Genomic DNA, 26,227 nt, shown 5'->3' with positions numbered 1-26,227 from the left:
GTTCATAAGCGTGTACTGGATGTGTTATTGGTAGGTTCGGTTAACGCATAACTGAAGCAGAGATGATTCGTGAAATCAACTGGTAATCACTGGAGTGAAGAGGACGTTCTTTTCGAGAAACACTTTTCAGATAATTTGGAGAGTAGGTAGTTGCCGCTGACTGCAGCACAATTCTACTGCCGCCGAAGTACATCGAGCGTAAGGACCACGAACACAAGACAAGAGAATTTTGGGCTCGAACGGAGGTACATCCATAGTCCTTTTGTTTTATAAGTAGTCCTTTTCCCCTTCCTTCTGTCTGCCTCCGTAGCGTGGCGGCAGCGTTACCGCCTACCACGCAGGGGGCCAGCGTTTGATTCCCAGCATGAGACTGGGTGTTGTGTGCCCTTCATCATAATTTTCATCATCGTCATTGACTCGCAAGTCGCCGAAGTGGCGTCAGCTAAAAAGGACTTGCAATAAGGCGGCCATACTCCCCTGAATGTGGCCTCCCGGCCAACAATGCTATACGATCATTTCTATTTTTTCCCCTTGCTTCATTTGAGGGTGAAATTGGAAAGGAAATAACTACCAGTTGTGCATGGTACCCCGCCACCACGCACCATACGATGGCTTGCAGAGTTTATGTGTAGGTGTAGATCTAGATCAGCTGTTTGGATCCAGTGGGTTAGGTTACTGCACCCGTAGAAGGGTAACTCACGTATCTTCTAGAACTGCGCTGCTGACGTGAAATCCGCTCATGTGAAAAAGGTTGAAAAAAAAGAAATAAAACACATGTTCGAGCAAAGAAACATTCATTCATTGCCAGATCGTAAACATGGCCTTGGCCTTCTGGTCGAAACTAAATGGAAGAAATATTTCGGTGTCATTAGTAGCGGAGTGGAAATTCAGACTGAACAAGAATGGGAAAAGGAACTGACCATGACCTCGTTGTTGTCATCAAGGCAGCTCTCAGGCAACAGAAAACTCGTATACGAATAAACGGGAGTAGGTGCGAACTCCATTCTGGCGTGATACCTCAGTGCGTTCGGAAAGGAGCTGTCCAGATACCTCCTGTAATAAAAAAAACTGCTAAAGTTCTGAGAGACTTCAGCACAAAACTAGACACCTCGTTGAAGAAGCCAAACAAGCAGATCGAGAAAAAAGAATGTTATTTCAGTGTATCACTTCACTCGGTAGAAAACCTAATGAAGTTAAAATTTATTTCTTTAGTTGACGAAACAACTTAGAAGCGGAGAGTTCAGAAGTATGTCAGCTGGGAACACTGCTGGCAGGAAAAAACCTTGAGGAAAGCCGTTTGCGACAGTGACCGAAACACTGGAGAATTTTCATACCGACAGTACGGTCACACCCTGGAAAAATTTATTGACGGTTATGCATCTCGTTCTACAAAGTCTGAGAATGATCTTTGTGCCAAAAAATCTTGATATGAACGTGACAATAAGCAGAATATCATATTAGTCTCTTCTAATGGTGTAGCCCACGAACTTTCAAGTATGAATTCCAAATGTTATTCCTGCAGTATATTTCACAAAACAAATAACTTGCATTTCATCAAAACGTAAGGACGTCATGTGCACAATGGGAAATCTTTTGGCATATACTTTTGAGTATAGTGGGTACAGATTTCCATCCACTTACAAAAAATGTTTCTCTCAATAAAAAAAAACTGTTCAGAAATCTCCCGTTTCTGTAAATAAATGCAAACTACCCTTCTGGTGATCTCATTCTTTGCATTTTACTGCTATCGCGATTCATGATAAACTGTATTGCGCAAATAAACGTTCTGTAACGAAGACTGAAATTGAAGTTATTCCACTCTCCCAGTTTCCTTAAAGATTAATTAAGAAACACGGCAGGTTACTATATGTAGTCAACAACATTCTTATTTCCTGGAAGCCTCAGAAGGTTTCGCCCTTGGCGTCATCGTACCTAATATAGAGGAACGTGTTTTCTTGGCGTTATAACCTATTTTTCTCTGGCTGTCATCTACAAAGCAACCCTTTTTATGCTTGGTACTTGAGCAATTACGTGTCGTGCTATCGTTAGCATTCACTTCGGCTATTTAATTACCCGTAGCGCTTTGATAAATGACTTAAATCTCCGGTAGCTGTCGTCACATGGTAGAAATAATTGAATCTCCTAACTTATGAGATCACCTTTTACAAGGCAGCACCGAGTTTTTTCACTGAGACCTCCACATCTGGCTCTTCGCTGATTCACTTTCTTTAGTTGAATAAGCACGTATAAGGAGAAAAAATAAAAGATTTTTTGAAAGATCATTAGGAGATAGGAATATGTCCCCACAGGTCCCACTCATGAAGCCGTTTCATTCTGTTATGCTTCCAAACAGTAAACAATAAAATCAATGATATCCGAATGCCTTACGTTGCCAGATACTATCATGCTTCAAAGTATTCGAATGACCTGAATTACTTACCCATAATTAGAGTCGACACAGTTTTAACACTTCTAAACTTAAATTTATTACAATAAATAACATCTCAAAAGGCAAGTCCTAACTTCAAATTATTGTTGTTGTGGTCTTCAGGTCGAAGATTATTTTGATGCAGCTCTCCATTGTAATGTATCCTGTGCACGCCTCTTCAGCGCCGAGTAACTACTGCAACCTACACCCTTGTGAATCTGCTTACTGTATTCACCTCTTTGCCTCCCTCTATGATTATACCCATCCCCACCCCTCGTACGCTTCCCTCCAGTACTAAATTCTTGATCCCTTGATGCCAGCCGGCCGGGGTGGCCGAGCGGTTCTGGGAGCTACAGTCTGGAACCGCAAGACCGCTATGGTCAAAGGTTCGAATCCTGCCTCGGGCATGGGTGTGTGTAATGTACTTAGGTTTAAGTAGCTCTAAGTTCTAGGGGACTAATGATCTCAGAAGTTAAGTCCCATAGTGCTCAGAGCCATTTGAACCTAGATGCCACAAAACGTGTTCTACCAACCGATCCCTTCTTCTAGTCAAGTTGTTCCACGAATTCCTCTCCTACCCAATTCTATTCAATACATCCTCATTAGTTACATGATCCACCCATCTAATCTTCAGCATTATTCTGTAGTACCAAGTTCCAGAAACTGTTTTATCTTCCACTTTTCAATTCCATATATAACTACACACCTGGAAATTGAAATAAGAACACCGTGAATTCATTGTCCCAGGCAGGGGAAACTTTATTGACACATTCCTGGGGTCAGATACATCACATGATCACACTGACAGAACCACAGGCACATAGACACAGGCAACAGAGCATGCAAAATGTCGGCACTAGTACAGTGTATATCCACCTTTCGCAGCAATGCAGGCTGCTATTCTCCCATGGAGACGATCGTAGAGATGCTGGATGTAGTCCTGTGGAACGGCTTGCCATGCGATTTCCACCTGGCGCCTCAGTTGGACCAGCGTTCGTGTTGGACGTGCAGACCGCGTGATACGATGCTTCATCCAGTCCAAAACATGCTCAATGGGGGACAGATCCGGAGATCTTGCTGGCCAGGGTAGTTGGCTTACACCTTCTAGAGCACGTTGGGTGGCACAGGATACATGCGGATGTGCATTGTCCTGTTGGAACACCAAGTTCCCTTGCCGGTCTAGGAATGGTAGAACGATGGGTTCGATGACGGTTTGGATGTACCGTGAACTATTCAGTGTCCCCTCGACGATCACCAGAGGTGTACGGCCACTGTAGGAGATCGCTCCCCACACCATGATGCCGGGTGTTGGCCCTGCGTGCCTCGGTCGTATGCAGTCCTGATTGTGGCGCTCACCTACACGGCGCCAAACACGCATACGACCATCATTGGCACCAAGGCAGAAGCGACTCTCATCGCTGAAGACGACACGTCTCCATTCGTCCCTCCATTCACGCCTGTCGCGACACCATTGGAGGCGGGCTGCACGATGTTGGGGCGTGAGCGGAAGACGGCCTAACGGTGTGCGGGACCGTAGCCCAGCTTCATGGAGACGGTTGCGAATGGTCCTCACCGATACCCCAGGAGCAACAGTGTCCCTAATTTGCTGGGAAGTGGCGGTGCGATCCCCTACGGCACTGCGTAGGATCCTACGGTCTTGGCGTGCATCCGTGCGTCGCTGCGGTCCGGTCCCAGGTCGACGGGCACGTGCACCTTCCGCCGACCACTGGCGACAACATTGATGTACTGTGGAGACATCACGCCCCACGTGTTGAGCGATTCGGCGGTACGTCCACCCGGCCTCCGGCATGCCCACTATACGCCCTCGCTCAAAGTCCGTCAACTGCACATACGGTTCACGTCCACGCTGTCGCGGCATGCTACCAGTGTTAAAGACTGCGATGGAGCTCCGTATGCCACGGCAAGCTGGCTGACACTGACGGCGGCGGTGCACAAATGCTGCGCAGCTAGCGCCATTCGACGGGCAACACCGCGGTTCCTGGTGTGTCCGCTGTGCCGTGCGTGTGATCATTGCTTGTACAGCCCTCTCGCAGTGTCCGGAGCAAGTATGGTGGGTCTGACACACCGGTGTCAATGTGTTCTTTTTTCCATTTCCAGGAGTGTATATTCCAGACAAATACCTTCAGAAAATAATTCTTAAATCTATATTCGATGTTAACAAATTCCTCGTCTTCAGAAACGCTTTCCTTGCCATTGCCAGTTTACATTTGATATCCACTTTACTTAGACCATTATCAGTTATCTTGCTACCCAAATAGCACAACTCATATACTACTTTCAGAGTATCTTTTCCTAATCACATAACCTCTGCATCACCTGATTTAATTTGACTTTTTTCCATTACCCTTGGTTTGCTTTTTTTTATGTTCATTTTACATCCTCCTTTCAAGACACTGTCTATTCCGTTCAACTGCTCTTAAAACTCCTTTGCTATCTTTGACTAAATTACAATGTCACTGGCAAAGCTCAATGTTTTTATTTCTTCTCCATATGGACTTTTATTCCTACTCCAAATTTTCTTTGGTCTCCCTCACCGCTTGCTCAATGTACCGACCGAATAACATCGAGGACAGGCTTCAATCCTGTCCCACTTCTGGTCTCAACCACTGATTTCCTTCATTCCCCTCTATTTTTATAGCTGTCATCTGGTTTTTGTACTAGCCTTTCGCTCCCTGTGTCTTAGCTCTACTACCTTCAGAATTTCAAGGAGAGTCTTGCAGCCAACCTTGTCAGAAGCATTCTCTAAGTTTACAAATGCTATAAACGTAGGTTTGCCTTTCCTTAACCTATCCTTTAAAATAAATCGTAGGGTCAGTATCGCTTCGCGTGTTGTCTCCATTTTTCCGAAATCCAAACAGGCGTCACTGGATCCTGATACGGAGGGGCATGCGGTCAGCACACCGCTCTCCCGGAGCCATTGTCAGTGGTCGTGACCGATGCTGTTACTTCTCAGTGAAGTAGCTCATCAAGGGCTGGGTGTACCTCTCTTTCCAACAGCCCGTGGTAGACACTGCACTAGCCAAGCACGCGAGTGCTTCACTTCTCTGATCTGACAGGAGCCGGTGTTACCACGGGCGGCAAGGACAGTTCCAATACATTAACTGTAAAACCTAGTCCTGGCATCCAATATCCCACTCACTTGTAATCAGGCATCCCGCTGCAGGTACCCTGCTGCGCCATTACATCCATACCCCACCTTCAATTTCTCTTCCTCGTGATGACTGAGTGTTGTGTGCTATCCTTAGGTTACTAAAGTTTAAGTAGTTCTAAGTTAAATAGGGAACTGATGGCCATAGAAGTTAAGTCCCATAGTGCTCAGAGCCATTTGAACCCACCTTCTACGCACCTTAATGCCTTTATCCACACTCTCCCATCAGAAGTCCGACCAACTCCCTCCACCCGACAATGAAATTCGTCCCGTCATATACAGTTCTTTCCATCCTTAGCCACAACGCCCCAGCTCACACCTCCCTTCCATTTTCTGCCCTCTACCATCCTCCACCTAAACTACTTTTAGATGCTACTTACAGCTCCACATGGCCCCATAGAAATACACATTTTACCTTTATCATGAAGACATCCATTTTCATGCAACACCAGCATCACCATTGAAACATAGAATCATTATTATCATTAATAATTATATTTTAACTGTAGAATAGAATCAACTAAAAAGTCTTGAGAGTCCTACATATGTCCACCAAAGCGTATTTAAGAAAATAACATTTTTTAACCTGCTTTTTATATATTTTAAAATTTTGGTGGAACAGGTTGTTCCGAAACTGTTAGTTACTACAGGAGGTAGAGCATGTCAAAGCAAACCTATTTCCATATGAAATATATGGTCTCTGAAGTCATCTTGTAATGTTGAAGAACATTTTGTTAGTGGTGCTTATGTATGGTGTTGTGTCGGTGGCGGTGACTGGGAATGTGTACTCACATTCGAAATCAACAATTCCCATGTTTGGGCACATTGGAATCGAAGATGTACCCGACCTCGAGTTCATCAACAGCGATTAGGTTTTAATTGTGTGGGGCTGAATTTTCGATTATAGGTTTATTGGACCATACATTCACCCATTCCACCTCAATGGAGGAGACATCGCATATTCGTGGAATATGTGTGGAATATGTGTTGCCCTAAGAGCTGGAGGATGTACCTCTGAATGTGCTGCCAGCACGATTGGGACTCCAGCCCATTTCAGCATGTTGTGAGGGACCATCTGGGAGCCACCTTCGGGAATCGATGGATCGGCCGACGTGTCCCTGTGGTCTGGTCACCCAGGTCACCTGACCTCACGTGTCTGGATTTCTTCCTCTGGAGGCAAATAATGTTTGAAGCCATAGACCCTGTCGCTGTTGGTACCATTACAAACATGCTATCCATCTTCTAACGGTAATGACAGTCAATGGTCCGACGAAGTACTGCGTGCATACAGGCCAATGATCACGCATTCGTGCAGTTTCTATTAATGCACTGCTGTAATTAGCGTGCCAAACTACTTTCTGTGTAAATCACCCCTGGCATCAGAAGTTCCTGTCAGGGACCACACGTCCACAACTGCATATTCTTGTTTTGATACTCTCTACCTCCTGTATTAATTTGAACGAACAGTTTCGTATATTCCCGTTACACACGACATTTGTCTGAAAATCCGTTTTATAAAGAAAACAAAAACAGACGGCAGTCTTTTTGCCACTTGACAATGGCCTAGCAGCACCTTCCTGAAAACTCGCAGATATATTTCAGGAACGACATCATGGAACACCTTAGGCCGCTTTTCAACTTATTCTATATTGTGTGACGGTTTCGGTCACATACTGTTATCCACCACCTGCTGTATGCACGTCATGGACATAGGAAAATTTTACAAGGTAACGATGTTCGAAAAACGTAGTAAAAATACAAGTAATATTTACAAACTTCCGTTAAGAGTTACATACATAAATAAACACAGTCTCCAAAATACGATATTTATCGGCAACGTTTGGTCATGCAGAGGTAGATACATGGAGTGTCAACAGGAGAGGACTATCCAAGGAACACACAAAATAAGACGTCATAGAATCATGGGCAACCATTAGCCTAAGACATCTCTTGTGATATCGATAGCTACGATGCCACGGCGTAGGTGCAAGTGCTTAGGTTGGCACTACGACACCGACCACAGCGCCCTCTAGCCGGCGCTGTGCAGCTCTACGAGCGCCGCTCCAGATTCAGCCCATTTGATCTAAAGCAGACGACCACGCAACTTAGCTTCTACTTCGTAGGGGGCTAGCCATTACAGACTTTGCCTTTGTTACTTCAGTTTCTTCAGTCTTGTCCAACTACTAGTACCTGTCAGCGCTGACGCCTGTACGGCTTCGCACCTACGTGCTCATCTCAGCCAACGTTAAGTAAACATTATGTAGTCATAATTTTGGCTACAGTGAACCTCACCTCACCTCACCTCACCTCTCCTCTCCTCTCCTCTCCTCTCCTCTCCTCTCCTCTCCTCTCCTCTCCTCTCCTCTCCTCTCCTCTCCTCTCCTCTCCTCTCCTCGTATTTTTTTCCCTTCCTCCAGGTCCCGCCCCCCATCTGCCTTTGGCTCAGGAGTGTCATATTTGTGCCACCATTTTCGTGCGGTGCTTTACAGTGTGTTTTCTAGTGAGTGTTCCGTGGTGTGTCTTTAGCGAACAGCCATCACACTGTCTCTGGGTGTGATTTTTTATCTCTTGCGAACAGAAACCAGACTGTCGCCATGTTTTTTAATTGTGTGTCTACTCTGTTACTTGTCCGATTTCAGTGTATTTTATCGACATTGCCAACGTCTTTTGCTTTCTCTTTTAATTTTCCGCATTTTTACGCCGTTTTACACATTAAGTCATCATTTTTTCGCCTGTTTTTCCTTGTTTCTTTCTTCTTCCTTTCCTTATCAAAAAGGCTGTAGGCTGTAGAGCAGCGTATAAGCTGCTGCCAGCCCGCCCCCCCTTCGGGGGAAATTGAAAATCAATAAAGAAAAAAAAGTGAACTTGTAAAATCTACAAACAGTACCGAAGTACTTCATCTTTTCCTATTTCTACTCGCTTCCTACATTCGGCCTACCTTTCAGTTTACAGGAGCAGACCCACGCGCCGCCTTCCAGGCGGGATACAAAAACTCAGTGCTGTAGATTTTTCTAATCAAATGGCCCTCAGGACTACTATTACCTTTGTAATTACATATCCCACAAATTTTCGCTATACTGTTTGTTTTTCAGTTCGAGCTGTACATTCAAAATGGAGTTTGTTTCTTTAGACAATATGAAGAAAATTTCTATCTCTCGTATCAGATCCATGTATGTTCTGTTACCTGCTCTATCTTAGCTTGGTTCCCCATGCACTATCCCTGCAACACAAAATATTGTTGATAAATATTATATTTCTGACATTGTGTGTGTAATTCTTTAATAAATGATAATTAATTGAAACCCTGAGTTGCCGACAGGTGTTGTTGATATACCTCTATGGGGACAGATGAAAATGTGTGCCCCGACCGGGACTCGAACCCGTGATTCACTGCTTGCATGGCAGACGCTCTATCCATCTGAGCCACCGAGACCAGGTTGGGGCAGACATTTTCAGCTGTCCCCATCGAGATATATCAACAACACCTATCGGCAGCTGAGGGTTTCAATTAATTATCATTTATTCTAGAGAAGCTGCATGGTCATCAGTGGTATCTGTTCTTTCGAGAACAGTTACTATCTTCATGTAATTCTTGATATTAACAATACTTTGTAAGTATTGCTTGTATTTTTATTACAACATCTAAAGCCCCTTTCCACCTGAAATTTTTCTGTGTTCATGACGTGCGCACAACAGGTCCTGCAGAATGGTGTTTGGCCGAAACCGGTTGCATAATAAAAGGTAAACTAAACAGGAGACTAAGTTGTTACACGATGTATTCCTGCAGTTTGTAAAGAGCTGTGGCGCACAGTTAACAACAAAAGCTACTGTGGATTTATAACCACTTGATGCTGGTGAAGGACCGAGGATATTTTATTCAGTCATATCTCCTCGAGATCATGCATTTATTACACTATCTGTCTTTGCCAGTTCACTGACAGTAAAGTACGACATTCTGCTTCTGCATACCTAATCACGAACACAGAAATAATTTGTGGAAGAACAATGTTACGGTAGCACTGGAGGCGTCAGTGATCGTGCAAATGTTTATTTTGAAAATAGTTTTTTTTTTCGGCACAGTAACTCAGAATGAATCACAGACAATGGCGTTCCCTCAGTGATTGGAGTAAACTGCTGCATCCTTGAAGATGGCCGGTGACGCCAAACCTGTGGTTTTTTATCGAAATTGTGTGTGACTCTGCTGGAAAACAAACTATTTCCAAAGCAACTAAATTTGTTGGAAATTGAAGCGTTGTTCCTGTAATGGCTCCAGTTGTAGAAACAGGCCGAGCGGGGAAGGATAGCGTACCTGGACAGGATGTCGACCTTTTTGTGGAGGATGTTGATCTGCTCGTTCCAGGCGGCCACGTGCAGCTGGAACGTGTCCCACACGTGGGCGCGCTCCTGCAGGTTCTTCACGTTGCTGTCGATGCTGGACAGCGTGGTCGCCGTCGTCACCATCCGGTGCTCCAGCTTCCCCAGGTACAGCGTGTTGAACTTCTCCAGCGACTCTGCAACAACACGCCGTCTGCTACAGACAACTCACTGGTGCGAGCACGTCGTGATTAAAATAGACGGACTTCGGTGAGATTCCAGGGCCGGCTCTGGCGGTTGGGAGGCAGGGGATGGCGAGCGATGCCACCTCCCAAAGCGGCAGGATTCTGGGGGCGGCAAACTTTCACGTTTTAGTATGGTTTAAAAAGGGTGAGTTAAAAAAGACTGTGAGTTTTGCTCAAATAAAGTGGTGTGTGCCACGTGGGGTAGCCGCGCTGTCTAGGGGCGCCATGCTACGGGTCGCGCGGCTACCCCCGTCGGAGATTCGAGTCCTCCCTCGGGCATGAGTGTGTGTGTTGGTTGTCCTTAGCCTAAGTTACACTCATGTTCATAAATAAAGGATAATGCTGATACATGTTGAAACAAAGCTCTGGTGGGCGGTTTGCGGGTTTAACTCACCTTGGGGTATGAGCATGCGGTGCATTTCAACATCGTCGCACGGTGGCGCTGGCAGCAGTCCACATACGCAGAGGTGTGTGGGTGCATGTCAGAGTATGGTGCAGCGAGTAAATGTGCAGACGTTTTCAGACGTGCTCATGGTGAATGTGTGCTGAAAATGGCTCAAAGAACACATATGGATGACGTTATGAGGGACAGAATACTAAGGCGACTGGAGACTGGTCAAACACAGCAGATTGTAGCACGGGCCCTCCGTGTGCCACATAGTGTGATCTCAAGATTATGGCAACGATTCCAGCAGGCAGGGAACGTGTTCAGACGCTATAATACGAGACGTCCACAGTGTACAGCACCACAAGAAGACCGCTATCTCACTATCAGTGCCCGCAGACGGCCACGGAGTATAGTAGGTAGCTTTGCTTGGGGCCTTACCGCAGGCACTGGAACAGTTGTCTCCAGACACACAGTCTACAGACGACTGAACAGACATGGTTTATTGGCCCAGAGACCTGCAAGGTGCATTCCACTGATCCCTGGTCACAGCAGGGCCCATAAAGCCTGGTGTCAAGAACACAACAGATGGTCATTGGAACAGTGGTCCCAGATTATGTTTACGGACGAGTTCAGGTATAGTCTGAACACTGATTATCGCCGGGTTTTCATTTGGCGTGAACCAGGAACCAGATACCAACCCCTTAATGTTCTTGAAAGGGACCTATATGGAGGTCTTGGTTTGATGGTATGGGGTGGGATTATGATTCGTGCACGTACACCCCTGCATGTCTTTGACAGAGGAACTGTAACAGGTTAGGTGTATTCGGACGTCATTTTGCACCAGTATATCCACCTTTTCAGCAATGGAGTGGGTCCCACCGTCCTCCTGATGGATGATTACGTACAGCCCCACGGAGCTGCCATCGTGGAGGAGTACCTTGAAACAGAAGTTATCAGGCCAATGGAGTGGCCTGCCTGTTCTCCAGACGTAAACCCCATTGAACACGTCTGGGATGCTATCGCTCAACGTATCCCTCACGTATTCAACCCCTACGAAACTTCAGAAGCTCCGACAGACACTGGTGCAAGAATGGGAGGCTATACCCCCGCAGCTTCTCGACTACCTGATCCAGAGTGTGCCAACCCGTTGGGCGGCCTGTGTACGTGTGCATAGTGATCATATCCCATACTGATGTTGGGGTACATGCGTAGGAAACAGTGGCGTTTTGTAGCACATTTCTTTAGGGACAGTTTTCTCAACTTTTTTCCAATACCGTGGACTTACAGAGCTGAGTCAAGTGTGTTCCCTATGTGCCTATGTTATTAGCGCCAGTTTTGTGTAAAGCCACGTTGTGTGGCACCACATTCTGCAGTTATCCTTAATTTATGAGCAAGAGTCATACGCCTGCACAACGCTTCAAATGTACGAATGGAAGTGAAATGAACCGCAAGACAGATGCAATTGGTGATTTCTTTATTGTCACAAACGGTATCGTTACATTAAAACAGCATCCCCAGGCGAAAACAGTGTCACATTAGTGTACCAAGACTCACCCAACGTTAGTGGTCAAAAATCAAACCCCTGAGGAGGAGAAGTCGTCAAAATAAATAAAACAGGACATCGGGCCGAATACTGCTGCACCCTTGTAACCGCCACAAGTGCGGCATCGTACTATTCACCGCGATGCGTTACTTTATTTTGATGACTTCCCCTCTTCAGGAGTTTGATATTTGACTAAGAACGTTGGAGGTGTCTTGGTGCGCTAATGTAACGGTGTTATAATTCACCTGACGATACTGCTAAAATGCTGCGAAAGCGGTTGTGACAGTAATCACCAATTACAGCGTCTTATGGTTCATTTTATTTCCATTCATTATGAAGTTCAACGGCAGTGGCTGCCCACATTACAAAATTCTATGTGACCTGAAATTTAGCTACGTCAGCTTGAAAAACTGTATTACAAAGAAATAAAGATAAATGTGAGCATATGATGGCCAAACAGATCTACACAGCAAACACAAACTCATACTGCAGTATCTATGAGAAAAAGTACTTCGTCATAAATGAATAAATAACGAATAAGATGCAATGCGTGTTTTACTTATTACGTATTACACATTGCATGTCACATGAGATAGCTTTTTTAATTCAGTCGTTGTGAGTAAGCGACGCTTACACGTTGATAGATGGAGGGCATCCTTCCCTTAGCATTCCGTCTTCTTTCGATTTACTGCCAACACCATTTACATTGCTCTTCTTCTTGCTACGCTTCTTTAGATTAAATTTTTATGCTTTCTGCAACTTCTTCTACTAGTTCGGTCATTGCCTTTTCTTCTTCAGCGTTGAAGCTACGACGAATAGACAGTAATATTAAGATCATACGAGAAAAACCTAACAAATATTATTTTGGAGTTGAAGTATCTAAACTGTAGTGCATGAACTGTTTATCCACTTTAGTTGTATTTCACACAGCTGGCGTTCGAACAACTTTATTTAGGACTTAATTGTCACTTTTCGCTAAACAAAATGAAAGTGCTTCCCAAGCTGCATGTTTTGATCCATAAATCGTGGTCGTGCCTTGTCGTAAAACACTCCTTCTAGAGATCATATCACGGCCATTTTTCCTTTACGCACTACGGTCACGCTAAACATGCACTGGTATCATTTTTCAACAAATGAGGCGTTTAGATGTGAGTCACTCGCCGTCTCATGACCTTCCACATTGTACAGCAGAAGTAACGGTCTTAACGTCGACAGTTTGGTATTCAGCTGTGCTGGTTGCTACATGTCTCACATCGCATGTCCACCCCTGCTGAGGGAAGAACGAAAAATGAACCGATGTTAGTTATATATTCTGCGAGAGGCATAATTGTAGTTGATATAATTAATTTTGGATCTGTAACTCAAAATGTATTACACCGTGAAAGTTTCACTTCTGTTTGACTGAATGGTTCTGGTCTTAAAGACGTATTCACGTCAAAAAGACGTAGGAGTTCGCGTGATATGTGAACATAAGATGGCATGAGTGAATAAGATTGTGAAGAAGATTGACTATGTCTGAAAAATAGGGTGGTGTGGGGGGAAGGAACGGCGCGTGAAATTTTTCGAACGGGGCAGAAAAATCCCTAAAGCCGGCCTTGGCTGAAATGAGGTGTGATAGTCTCATGTGCTGCAATTGGTGACTCAGATTTTCCGTACGTATTTTACTTTTCGTCTCTGTCCTTGTTGTTGCTTTGGTTGGGGCATTCGGGAGCACTAAGGTTTAAGTGTTGGTTTAATTGTTGGCATATACAATATTATATAAAGAAAATTATACTGCTGAATTCAGGCTAATTATGACCCCTGTAACAAATTTAAAAAAAAATCGGTATAGGCTAACGGCTAAATATAAGGTAATAAATGATTAGATGAAAGACAAACTCTCAAAATATTTTTTGAACATGCTACCGATACGTTGATTTGCTAAACAGGCGACAAGGAGGGGAAGCATTTTGTGTGTCCGTTGTCAATCGGGAGTGAGCATCCTGTGGCAAGTTTCACGACATACCATCAGATTACAACAACAGAGTGAAATGGTACAAGAAAACCGAGGAGGATGACTGATTGTGAGATTCAAAACGTTAGGGCCGACCGGGAGTGTCAGAACAGAAAATGGACCATATTAACGTTAAAAAGACCGTGTGAGGGACGTGATATTCCGAAATCCCACGAAGTGTGCGGTGTTGAACATTACTCAGACAACGGTGCTGAAAATCCCTCGCTAGCCACACAAACTGCAACTTTTTAAAAATGACGACAGATTAAAAAAAAATTTCAAATGGGTGTGAAATCTTAAGGGACGTAACTGCTAAGGACAACAGTCCCTAAGCTTACACACTACTTAACCTTAATTATCCTAAGGACAAACACACACACCCATGCCCCAGGAAGGACTCGAACCTCCACTGGGACCAGCCGCACAGTCCATGACTGTAGCGCCTCAGACCGCTCGGCTAATCCCGCGCGGCCGACAGATTCCACCTGCTGTTCTGTACTGACATGCACAACCACCCTGAAAATGACGATTTCTCAAGCAGGCTAATTTTCAGTGGCGCAGTAACTTCTTCGCCTTCCAGAAAAGCTCAGCCGGTACAACGTACGCATATGGATGACAGAGGATCTACAGACAACTGTCGAACACGTCCGTGATTCCGAGAAACTTTGCGTATCTGTGCTGAGACAGTCAATCGTCGTCTTCTCTGAGAGAACTGTCAAAGGTACCAACTATATCGGCAGGTTGCTCATGCCACGACTTGAAACTGGCTGCAGGGGTACAACCTTTTAACAAAATGACGATCCTTGGCGTTAGTCGAGCGGTAACAACGCTAGCTGGACATTTTCTTGTGGGGTGAGATCGATAATAACGTTTACGTTCCACGTCTGCCGGAGTACCTCGAAAACTTGCACACCGCGTCGTAATAGCTTTTCGGCAGTTCTTACCGTCACTCATCGTATGCTGGTCGTGTATGTGCAGAACTGCGCTGCCGACTAAAAGTATGTGTCACGTGACGAAGCTTGGATACTTAGAACATTTATGAACAGTGTATAAAAGGCTTTTAGAGCTTGTCTTCCACATACTGTATCATTTATAACTTAGTTCTCGGTCATTTATCTGTGCCATGTATTCGAAATGTTAGATGAACTTTACGATCGCCTTGTTTATTAACCAAAAGAAACAAATCCGTCTAAGTGCGAGTAGGACTTGCGTACCGACGGTGTCCTACAAATCTACACTACTGGCCATTAAAACTGCTACACCAACAAGAAATGCAGACGATAAACGGATATTAATTGGACAAATATATTATACTAGAACTGACATGTGATTACATTTTCACGCAATTTGGGTGCATAGATCCTGAGAAATCAGTACCAAGAACAACCACCTCTGGCCGTAATAACGGCCTTGATACGCCTGGGCATTGAGTCAAACAGAGCTTGGACGGAGTGTACAGGTACATCTGCCCATGCAGCTTCAACACGATCAAGAGTAGTGACCGGCGTATTGTGACGAGCCAGTTGCTCGGCCACCACTGACCAGACGGATTCAGTTGGTGAGAAATCTGGAGAATGTGCTGGTCAGGGCAGCAATCGAACATTTTCTGTATCCAGAAAGGCCCGTACAGGACCTGCAACATGCGGTCGTGCATTATCCTCCTGAAATGTAGGGTTTCGCAGGGATCGTATGAAGGGTAGAGACACGGTCGTAACATATCTGAAATGTAACGTCCACTGTTCAAAGTGCCGTCGATACGAACAAGAGGTGACCGAGACGTGTATAGAATGGCACCCCATACCATCACGCCGGGTGATACGCCAGTATGGCGATGACGAATACACGCTTCCATTGTGCGTTCACCCGATGTCACGAAAAACGGATGCGACCATCATGATGCTGTAAACACAACCTGGTTTCATCCGAAAAAATGACGTTTTGCCATTTGTGCACCCAGGTTCGTCAGTGAGTACACCATCGAAGGCGCTCCTGTCTGTGATGCAGCGTCAAGGGTAACCGCAGCCATGGTCTCCGAGTTGATAGTCCATGCCGCTGCAATCGTCGTCGAGCTGTTCGTGCAGATGGTTGTTGTCTTGCAAACGTCCCCATCTGTTGACTCAGGGATCGAGACGTGGCTGCACGATCCGTTACAGCCGTGCGGATAAGATGCCTGTCATCTCGACTGCTAGTGATACGAATATTTTAAATTTTAAATGTGTATTTTGTGTAACTTCGCATTTGCTATCGTAATTTTCCAGGTAGGACTTGGAGACAATATTGGACTAGTTACAGCACGCACTACGGCATTAAAGCACTCAAGCACTCATTCTTCCAGCCGTGCACAGGGAAAGACATTGAAATACAGTATCCCATAAAGGGGTCTACTCTGTTTGGAAATTAATAAGTTTTACAAAAATAACCAAAAACCATGAAGTTTTAAGTCACATAGAGGGTCACGGCAGTTCTATTGATGTTTTGCTGCTGAAGATGTTCTAAACGTCCTACATCTGCAGACGATACAGCGTCTGCAACGCGGGGGAACAGATCGACACATATGTGTTATCGTCTTGATATGGATTCACGCGCATTCACAATCACGCCTCTCACCCAGCGCTCTATGGCGAAGACGATGTCCTTCAGGGTTGCCCAAAGAGAGAAGTCCAATGGCGTTAGATCGGGAGATTCGGGTGGAAATACTACACTTTCTCGTCGGCTTATCCACCTTTAAGCAAATGTTTCCCCCAGGAACCGCCCCACGTCGCGATGGGAATGTGATGACGCGCAGTTTTGTTGAAAAAAATAATCTTCCTCTCAGTACATCTGGTGAACAGCTGGTACAATTCATTCCTGCAACATGGTGAGATACTTTACAACCGTCACTGTTCCTTGAAAGAAAAATGTTCCTTGAAGTCCCTGACTGACATCCAACACCACATTGATAAACCAGGAAGCCGAGCGGTTCTAGGTGCTTCAGTCTGGAACCGCACGACCGCTACGATCGCAGGTTCGAATCCTGCCTCGGGCATGGGTATGTGTGATGTCCTTAGGCTAGGTAGGTCTAAGCAGTTCTAAGTTCTAGGGAGCTGATGACTTCAGCTGTTAAGTCCCACAGTGCTCAGAGCCATTTGAACCATTTAACCCAGGAAGACTGACAGCTCGTTCTTCCGTAATATAAAGATTACCTCTTGCCCAGTACACACAGTTACGGCGATTGCTGGTTACATTCAGTTTTGACGTCTTTTCATCAGAACAAACAATGGCATCAGTCAATTGTTGATCATGGGAAATTCACTTACAAACTTAAAGACGCCGGTCTGGATCGTCCTCATTCATCGCGTAATGCAAGCTTGGAAAGCAGGGTTTCCATTTTTCTCGCTTTACAGTGCTGTGAACAATTGATCTGCCAACACATGATTGAAGCTCAGCTTGCCGTATGTACTTCTTTGGGAATATTGTGAAACCTTGTATTACTGCATCCATCCCTCTTTCATCCGCTACTCATTTCTTCCTCCCACACTGTCCCTTCTTTAAATCATGCACACTTTCTCCCCTCTCAATCGTGTCGCGTTAATTTCGTTATTCTTACACGTGACGGAGGCGCAAGATCAAACTCTGTGCCCCACAGTCTCTGCACTTCTTTCATGGTTTCACATTTCCAATAACAATGTAAAATCCACTGTCCTTGTTTCATCTTTTTATTTACTTGTAGTTACTAGAAACCGAAAATAAACAAAAGAGAAACAGATGACCTGCTACACACACTAGTCATGAGAGCACTATATAATCACAACTGCATCAGGTTATCACTAATACCTCCTCTGTCACTGAAGTTGAAACAGTGTAAACCCTTGCGTGGGACACCTTGTGTGTCAGCCAAACAAGACGTGCATGAAGAGAGTCAGTGAGGTTCTGGAAGGTACCGACAGGGATGTAGCGCCATGTCGACTCCATTGCTGTGGACAGCTAAGCTAGGCTTTTCGGTTGTTGTTGTTTTTTTTGGTGGTGTTTTAGGGTGCAAAACATCCAAGGTCATAAGGGCCCAGTAAAGAACCAGAGAATGGTGGTATGGAGAGGGGGAAAAACAGTTGCGAGGTCCAATACAAAAAAGGAAGAAAAAGCAAGTCTAAAACATCAAGACGTTACGGAAGAGTTAAGGACGTCGACGGGAAATCGGAGTCACCAGGTGGAAATCAAATCTCTTTTTCCATATCACTGCTGTACAAAAAACTGAAAAGGTCCGGCAAACCGGGCGGCAACCCGACCCTGAGACGTAAGTGGCTAAAATAGGGGCAGAGGATCAGGAAATGTGTGACTATCAATGTCTGGCTACAGAAAGGACAGCTGGGTGCAGGGTCGCCACTGAACAAGTGGCGGTGACTAAAGCGGCAGTGCCCAATTCGCAACCGAGCTAACATTACACGGCGAGACGGCTGGGAGGAAGTCGACCAGGTTGTTGGGAGAGGTCTCACTTCTCTGAGTTGGTTCCCACGAAGGGAGCACCAATGATCATGCCAAAGTGACTTGATACGCCGATAGAGAAAAGTACAAATGTGTTGCGAGGGAACAGAGCAAGAGGCGGGGCCGACCGAGATGGACTGCGCCCTTGGCTGCATCATCAGCAGCGTCATTCCCAGGCAAGGCAACATGGCCACGAACCCACACGAACATCACTTGGGCTCCCCGGGAACAAATGGAGGCAGTCCTGGATGCTTTTCGGTCGAGGATACATGGAGCGATCAGCCGGATCGAGATAGTACCACAAATCCTCGATCGGGTTTAAATCCGGTGAGCTGGGTGGGGAGTACAGTAAACTCAACCTGGTGCGCTTAGAACCACGCATCTACGCTGCGAGCTGGTGACACAGTGCATTGTCCTGCTGGTAGATGCCTTCCTGCAGAGGAAAAACAAACGGCATGTGGGGCTAGAAATTGGCCCCAAGGATAGATGCATACTTGTGTTGGTCCATTGTGTTTCCAGAATGACGAGATCACCTAGAGAATGCCACAAAAAACCATAACGCTCCCTTCTTGTTTGCTTTCATACATTTCACATCATACACGCCAAAGACCATCTGTACGATGGACTATAAAATGTCATTCATCTGAAGAGGCCACCTTTCGCCACACAGTGGACGTCCAGTTCCGGTACCAGCGTGCAAATTACGGCCTTCGTCGCCACTGAACAGCTGGCAGCATGAGTGCATTAACCCTAGGACGCCCAAGCCGTTTTTTCTAACATGGATGCCTAAGGGGAGGGGGGGGGGGGAGTTCGGCGAGCCCACAGGTATTAAATAAGTTTACTGACGAAAAATTACAACTTTCAAAATGGTTTATGTATTTTAAATAAGGCATCGGTTTATAAATGTTGTTAATTGTTATAAATATTGGATTGAGCGAATAAAAAATTGACATATTACAATACAAAATACAGATGTGTTCATATACAATAGACTACTCTAAGTCCTCAACTTCAAGGCAAGAGACACACTTCACAATTTTTCCTGAATGGGTGTTACACACATGTTTATGACACTGTCCACAATACTGTTTTGGTTTACTTAGATTGTTGTACTTCTGCTTCTTTGTTTTAGCTTTTCTTACACAAATATGACTTAGACCTTTCCCTGCAGGAGACTGACGTAATTCTGTTGTCACTTCTTTGATTTTCTTTTGTAGAATAGTCTCCATTGATTGAACAATTTGGTTAGATAACCCTCTTGCATTGGCACTTATTTCTTCTACCTGCAATTTCACTAGTTCCATCCCAGCTTGCAGAAGATAAAGTTTCCGTTTGTTGTGTTTCTTTTCATTCCATCTCGGATGTTCCTAGATGAATATGGTGGTTACATTGATAGCACAAATGTCGATGAGAGAGTAAAATACAGATAGAGGCCATCTCTTTGTTCCCCTCTTGCAGGTGTACATACGCGCCATTTGATCAATGGTATCCATTCCATCTTTAGTGGAATTATAATGTGCATTTATCTCGGTTTTATTCTTCTATCCTCCAACAGTGCGTTTATCTTGGTGCATTCTTGACCACATCAGTAAGTTTTTACTTGGTTTCGTCTTTGTTGTGTAGGAAACCAAAGTTACTGTAGGCCTACGTGTTGGGAACTGCACTAACTCACTGCAAGTTTACAGGATAAATAACAGCTGACTGACATCAACAATCACTTCTTCTGAAAGTAAAGCGATTGCTGTGAATATCAAGAATATCAACCAACAATAAACTAACTTGCATTCTTGTAGAGATGAGAAATACCAAATCCTACTAAGGGAAATTTTCTATAGCATGAAAGCCTAAGAGGGGGAGGGGGGAGGGGTTGTTGGACCCATAATAAGTTTATTTATTTTTTTCTTTCAAATCAGGAATTTTCTATAAAATATATTGACACAAACGTTTCATAAAATAGCCAACAAACAATAACTGAAAGGGAATATGTAGTATGAAAGTTACTTGGGCAAAAGCAGGGGATATAAAAAAACTGTGGGTTCAACGAACCCCCCGCCTTAAGCGTCCTAGGGTTAATCAGGTGCCTGCTGCAGAACCCATGCACAGGAAGGTTCGATGAACAGTCGTTGAGAAAACACTGTTGGTAGCTCCTAGGTTTATCTGAGCAGTCAGTCGCTCAACAGCTGCACGTCTGTTAGCCAGAACGCATCTCCGCTGGCGCCCTTCATCCTTGTCCCTTCGTGAACCACAGTTGCCGCGCGGGGTAGCTGCGAGGTCTAGGTCGTCTTATCAAGGTCCGCGCGGCTTCCCCCGTCGGAGGTTCGAGTCCTCCCTCGCGCATGGCTGTGTCTGTTATCCACAGCGTCAGTTAGCTGAAGTTAAATTAAATAGTGTGTAATTTGAGACACACCAAAAAATTGAATTTTGCGCTCTATTTCCGTACCGCCTGCGCGTGGACAGGCCGACATTCCTCGTAGTCTGGAATCCTACGCGTACAGGATAAGGGGAGTGGGCGTACAGCATTATCGATACAAGACAAAGCACCGGACTTGACTTAGGTTAGAACTAGTTAGTAGGACTTGATTAGGAAATTAGCTATTTAGGGACCTGCAGCGAATAACATCCTTGGCCTGCCCAGTGTCAAGGGCAAGGCAATAAAGTAGGTTTATAAACTACTGACACAACTGTAGCGCTGCAGGCAGTAGAGTTTAGTTAAGCGTAGGTAATATACATTTAATACCAACAATTTTAATTGCCCATTGTTATTTAGTTAAAGTTGTGGCTCACAAGTTAATCAAATCTGTATTTAGATGCAATCAATGTATGTATAAAATTAGGACCCACTAATCATATAAGTAAGTGGATTAAGTTTGTATTATTATTATTATTATTATTATTATTATTATTATTATTGTAATAAAGATTTTTTTTAAAAAAAGTACTGTGTAAGCTTATTGACCGATGACCTAAACAGTTTGGTCCCATAAGATCTTACCACAAATTTACTATCTGAACCACAGTTGCCTCGGCACCCGTTTTGGATAGTTCCATTTTGCCTTGTACGGTATAACTTAACAACGGCGGCACGCAGACAGTTTATATACTTAGCCGTATCGGAGATGCATCCACCCTTGGCCCGAAAGCCAATGATTACCCCCTTTTGGACGTCAGATAAATCACCCAGTACTTCGCTACGACAACCACTGCATTGTTTTATGCGCTTCCCCGACACGCTCTACACACCCTACACTGCTAGTGTTGCTACCCGCCGTCTGTCAGTGGATATTCCACAGTGACGTCGGGCATAGAAGGTGGTCACATTAAAGTGATCTGAGCGCGTAAAAGTCTATATTTTGGTAACATGTTACCTTATTAAAATTTACTACCGGTTTCGCCTTTAACGGCATCATTTCATTCAAACGTTACAGGCAGGGGTACAATTCTGACTATGCACCTACGCACCGCTACTGTAACTTTTATATCTGGTGATGGTTGCAAAGCGGGAACTGGTAGTCAGTTTTAAAGAAGTAACATGTGACCGAGACATAGACTTCTATATGGAATCACAATACACTCCTGGAAATTGAAATAAGAACACCGTGAATTCATTGTCCCAGGAAGGGGAAATTTTATTGACACATTCCTGGGGTCAGATACATCACATGATCACACTGACAGAACCACTGGCACATAGACACAGGCAACAGAGCATGCACAATGTCGGCACTAGTACAGTGTATATCCACCTTTCGCAGCAATGCAGGCTGCTATTCTCCCATGGAGACGATCGCAGAGATGCTGGATGTAGTCCTGTGGAACGGCTTGCCATGCCATTTCCACCTGGCACCTCAGTTGGACCAGCGTTCGTGCTGGACGTGCAGACCGCGTGAGACGACCCTTCGTCCAGTCCCAAACATGCTCAATGGGGGACAGATCCGGAGATCTTACTGGCCAGGGTAGTTGACTTACACCTTCTAGAGCACGTTGTGTGGCACGGGATACATGCGGACGTGCATTGTCCTGTTGGAACAGCAAGTTCCCTTGCCGGTCTAGGAATGGTAGAACGATGGGTTCGATGACGGTTTGGATGTACCGTGCACTATTCAGTGTCCCCTCGACGATCACCAGAGGTGTACGGTCAGTGTAGGAGATCGCTCCCCACACCATGATGCCGGGTGTTGGCCCTGTGTGCCTCGGTCGTATGCAGTCCTGATTGTGGCGCTCACCTGCACGGCGCCAAACACGCATACGACCATCATTGGCACCAAGGCAGAAGCGACTCTCATGGCTGAAGACGACACGCCTCCATTCGTCCCTCCTTTCACGCCTGTCGCGACACCACTGGAGGCGGGCTGCACGATGTTGGGGCGTGAGCGAAAGACGGCCTACCGGTGTGCGGGACCGTAGCCCAGCTTCATGGAGACGGTTGCGAATGGTCCTCGCCGATACCCCAGGAGCAACAGTGTCCCTAATTTGCAGGGAAGTGGCGGTGCGGTCCCCTACGGCACTGCGTAGGATCCTACGGTCTTGGCGTGCATCCGTGCGTCGCTGCGGTCCGGTCCCAGGTCGACGGGCCCGTCCACCTTCCGCCGACCACTGGCGACAACATCGATGTACTGTGGAGACCTCACGCCCCACGTGTTGAGCAATTCGGCGGTACGTCCACCCGGCTTCCCGCATGCCCACTATACGCCCTCGCTCAAAGTCCGTCAACTGCACATACGGTTCACGTCCACGCTGTCGCGGCATGCTACCAGTGTTAAAGACTGCGATGGAGCTCCGTATGCCACGGCAAACTGGCTGCCACTGACGGCGGCGTTGCACAAATGCTGCGCAGCTAGAGCCATTCGACGGCCAACACCACGGTTCCTGGTGTGTCCGCTGTGCCGTGCGTGTGATCACTGCTTGTACAGCCCTCTCGCAGTGTCCGGAGCAAGTATGGTGGGTCTGACACACCGGTGTGAATTTGTTCTTTTTTCCATTTCCAGGAGTGTATGTGGTACGCACTGCCATGCACTTCACAGTAGTTTGTAATGTACGTAGATGTAGATTTCCGTAAATCGTGCCGGCCTCTGTGGCCGAACGGTTCTAGGCGCTTCAGTTCCTAACCGCGCTGCTACGGTCGCAGGTCCGAATCCTGCGTCGGGGATGGATGTGTGTGATGTCCTTAAGTTAATTAGGTTTAGGTAGTTCTCAGTCTAGGAGACTGATGACCTCAGATGTTAAGTCCATATGAACCGTAAATCGTTTCAGACTAATACCAGAATGTTCGCTTTGAAAATGCCACGTCTGATTTATTTGCAATACTTACCCGTAGTTTCTGTGAGCACTATGAGACTTAACTGCTAAGGTAATCAGTCCCCTAGAACTTAGAACTACTTAAACCTAACTAACCTAAGGACATCACACACATCCATGCCCGAGGCAGGATTCGAGCCTGCGACCGTAGCGGTCGTGCGATTCCAGATTGTAGCGCCTAGAATCTTTCGGTCGCCCCGGCCGGCCCCGTGGTTGTGCTCTGTCTCTAGTGCCGTCTTCTTCGATGGGACGTTAAACCCTAATTTTGCTTCCTTGCATCTGCGGAACTCTAACTACCTCCAGATCGATCAGCAGTGCATGTGGAAGATTTGGCAGTGTCAGCGGCGAATGAACTGGACCGGACCGCGTGGATTTCATTATGTAAATGTATACATCTGCAGCATAACCGAGTAACGGTATAACTAAGTGACAGGTATGAAAATGCGATAAAACATAGTATTAGCGCCTCTGGTTCCGAGGGGACGCTAATATTTCACAGGAGGAAAAACCTGCACCAGCTCTTAAACGGCCCGTCCCATGCCCGCTTGAGGCGTAATCTGCAGTAGCTCATCTACTCCCCGTATTGTGCCTTACTAAGTATTCTGAGAAGTCCACTTCAATCCCTGAATTACGTGTTCTAAAAAGGGCAGCAGCGTACTAGCAAGGAGACTCTAGCGTTGTTGTTATTTTTTTTCTTTCTTTCCATCCTCCCGCGTGTGAATAATTTTGCCCCTAATCGCATAAGTCGTTCGTGAGCGGCGGAAAGATAAGACCTCCAGATACGAATTTATACGTCGCAACGTGGCCCGTGGCGGGGCGACATTATGATTTAGGGGCCTTTTAAGATCGCGTTACGCCCGTGAGCTTGTAATCCGTTATTTAACAAGACAGCTTAATAACACTGATGTGCTTTATAGAATTCGCCATTCGCGGGACACTTTTCTCCTCCACCAACGAGCGCCCTCGGGTCTCTCTCTGTCTCTCTCTCTCTCACACACACACACACGCACGCACACAGTGATTTGGCAGTGGCGGCCGCTGTCTGTAGGGATCAGATGCTTATCTCGTGTAATCGATGGCACGGTGGCTCAGATGACGCGGCGTCCTGACACGGCACATTAAGCGCTCGCCGCTCGCCCTCGCCTTCGCTCGTTGTTATTCATGAATGGCGGCAGGCCCTCGCGCCAGCAGCTGCCGCCCCCGCCGCAGCTTCGCCCACGCCGCGCCTTCCGCCTCCGACCTCCTACCACTGCGACGCCGGCCGGCCCCCGCCGCTGCCTCCGTGCGGTATGCTAATGCGCTGACCTCCCACTGTTTAATGAATTATATATATATATATATATATATATATATATATATATATATATATATATATATATATCGAGACGAACAGCGCTGCCGAATTGCCTATCGCGAAATAAGAAACCGCCGAGTTGCTGAGCGGGTGTCGTGGCCCTCGATCGCAAACGAATTGGTCCGGCTCAGCGGGGAATCGCGACTCGCCGACGGAGAGATATGGGAACACGGGCCCTCGGTTAACCAGCCGACAGCCTCGCAACTCCGCAACCTGGGAACAACGTCGAACACTGAAACGGATAATTAATTTAATAAGCGACACGCAACGAAACAAGAAAGGAAGCGAGACCGCATGTGGCGCACGTGTTTATTTATGTATACAAATACAGTCCACTGTCGCGACATACACCACATCAATTATACATATTGACATTTCGGGTCTTGTGGGCCCATTTTTTGGACTATTTTAGAACGCAGCTTTGCACACGAATTTTTCCATTGACATTTTGGGTCTTGTGGGCCCATTTTTTGGACTATTTTAGAACGTAGCTTCGCACACCAATTTTTCCATCCTTAATATAAAACAGTTTCGCACAATATACATAGCGCTTGTTAACTCTTATTACACGACTCCAGTATCTGTAGGAGGCCGTTACCGGATAAGAGTCCCCGGCTCGTGGTCTTGCGGTAGCGTTCTCGCGTCCCGCGCCCAGGGTCCCGGGTTCGATTCCCAGCGACGTCAGGGATTTTCTGTGCCTCGAGATAACTGGGTGTTGTGTGTCTTTCATAATCATTTCATCCTCATTCACTCGCAAGTCGCCGTAGTGGCGTTAAAGAACTTGTGGAGAGGCGGCCGAACCGCCCCGCGAGGAGTCTCCCGGCCACCAATGCCATACGCTCATTATTATTATTACCGGATAAACGTTTAAGATATGAACGTGTATCACTAGCAGCTCTCTACAACTCCTAGAGTTGGGAAAGTATGTTAGGAAACGATCATGAACCGTGCTCTCTCCCAGCTATGCGTTTTCGTGAACTTCGCTGTCTATCTGTGTTTGGTTTCCCGCCCTTGTCGCGGTTACATCGTGGTTCTTCTTG

The 26,227-nt window shown here is 45.9% G+C and overlaps 1 protein-coding gene across 2 annotated transcripts in view; it reads right to left on the bottom strand.

The window, feature by feature from the left end:
- LOC126335000 (uncharacterized) overlaps positions 1 to 26,227 on the bottom strand; it is a 912,695-nt gene that overhangs the window by 311,577 nt on the left and 574,891 nt on the right. For both annotated transcript variants that reach the window (XM_049997826.1, XM_049997835.1), the window contains exon 3: positions 9,907 to 10,108. In XM_049997826.1, coding sequence (XP_049853783.1) covers positions 9,907 to 10,108 — 202 coding nt within the window. The remainder of the gene's footprint in view (positions 1 to 9,906; positions 10,109 to 26,227) is intronic.

This window comes from Schistocerca gregaria, chromosome 1 (assembly GCF_023897955.1).
Source record: "Schistocerca gregaria isolate iqSchGreg1 chromosome 1, iqSchGreg1.2, whole genome shotgun sequence".
In the NCBI taxonomy this organism is placed as follows: Eukaryota; Metazoa; Arthropoda; class Insecta; order Orthoptera; family Acrididae; genus Schistocerca; species Schistocerca gregaria.
This window is presented reverse-complemented; position numbering and strand designations above follow the sequence as displayed.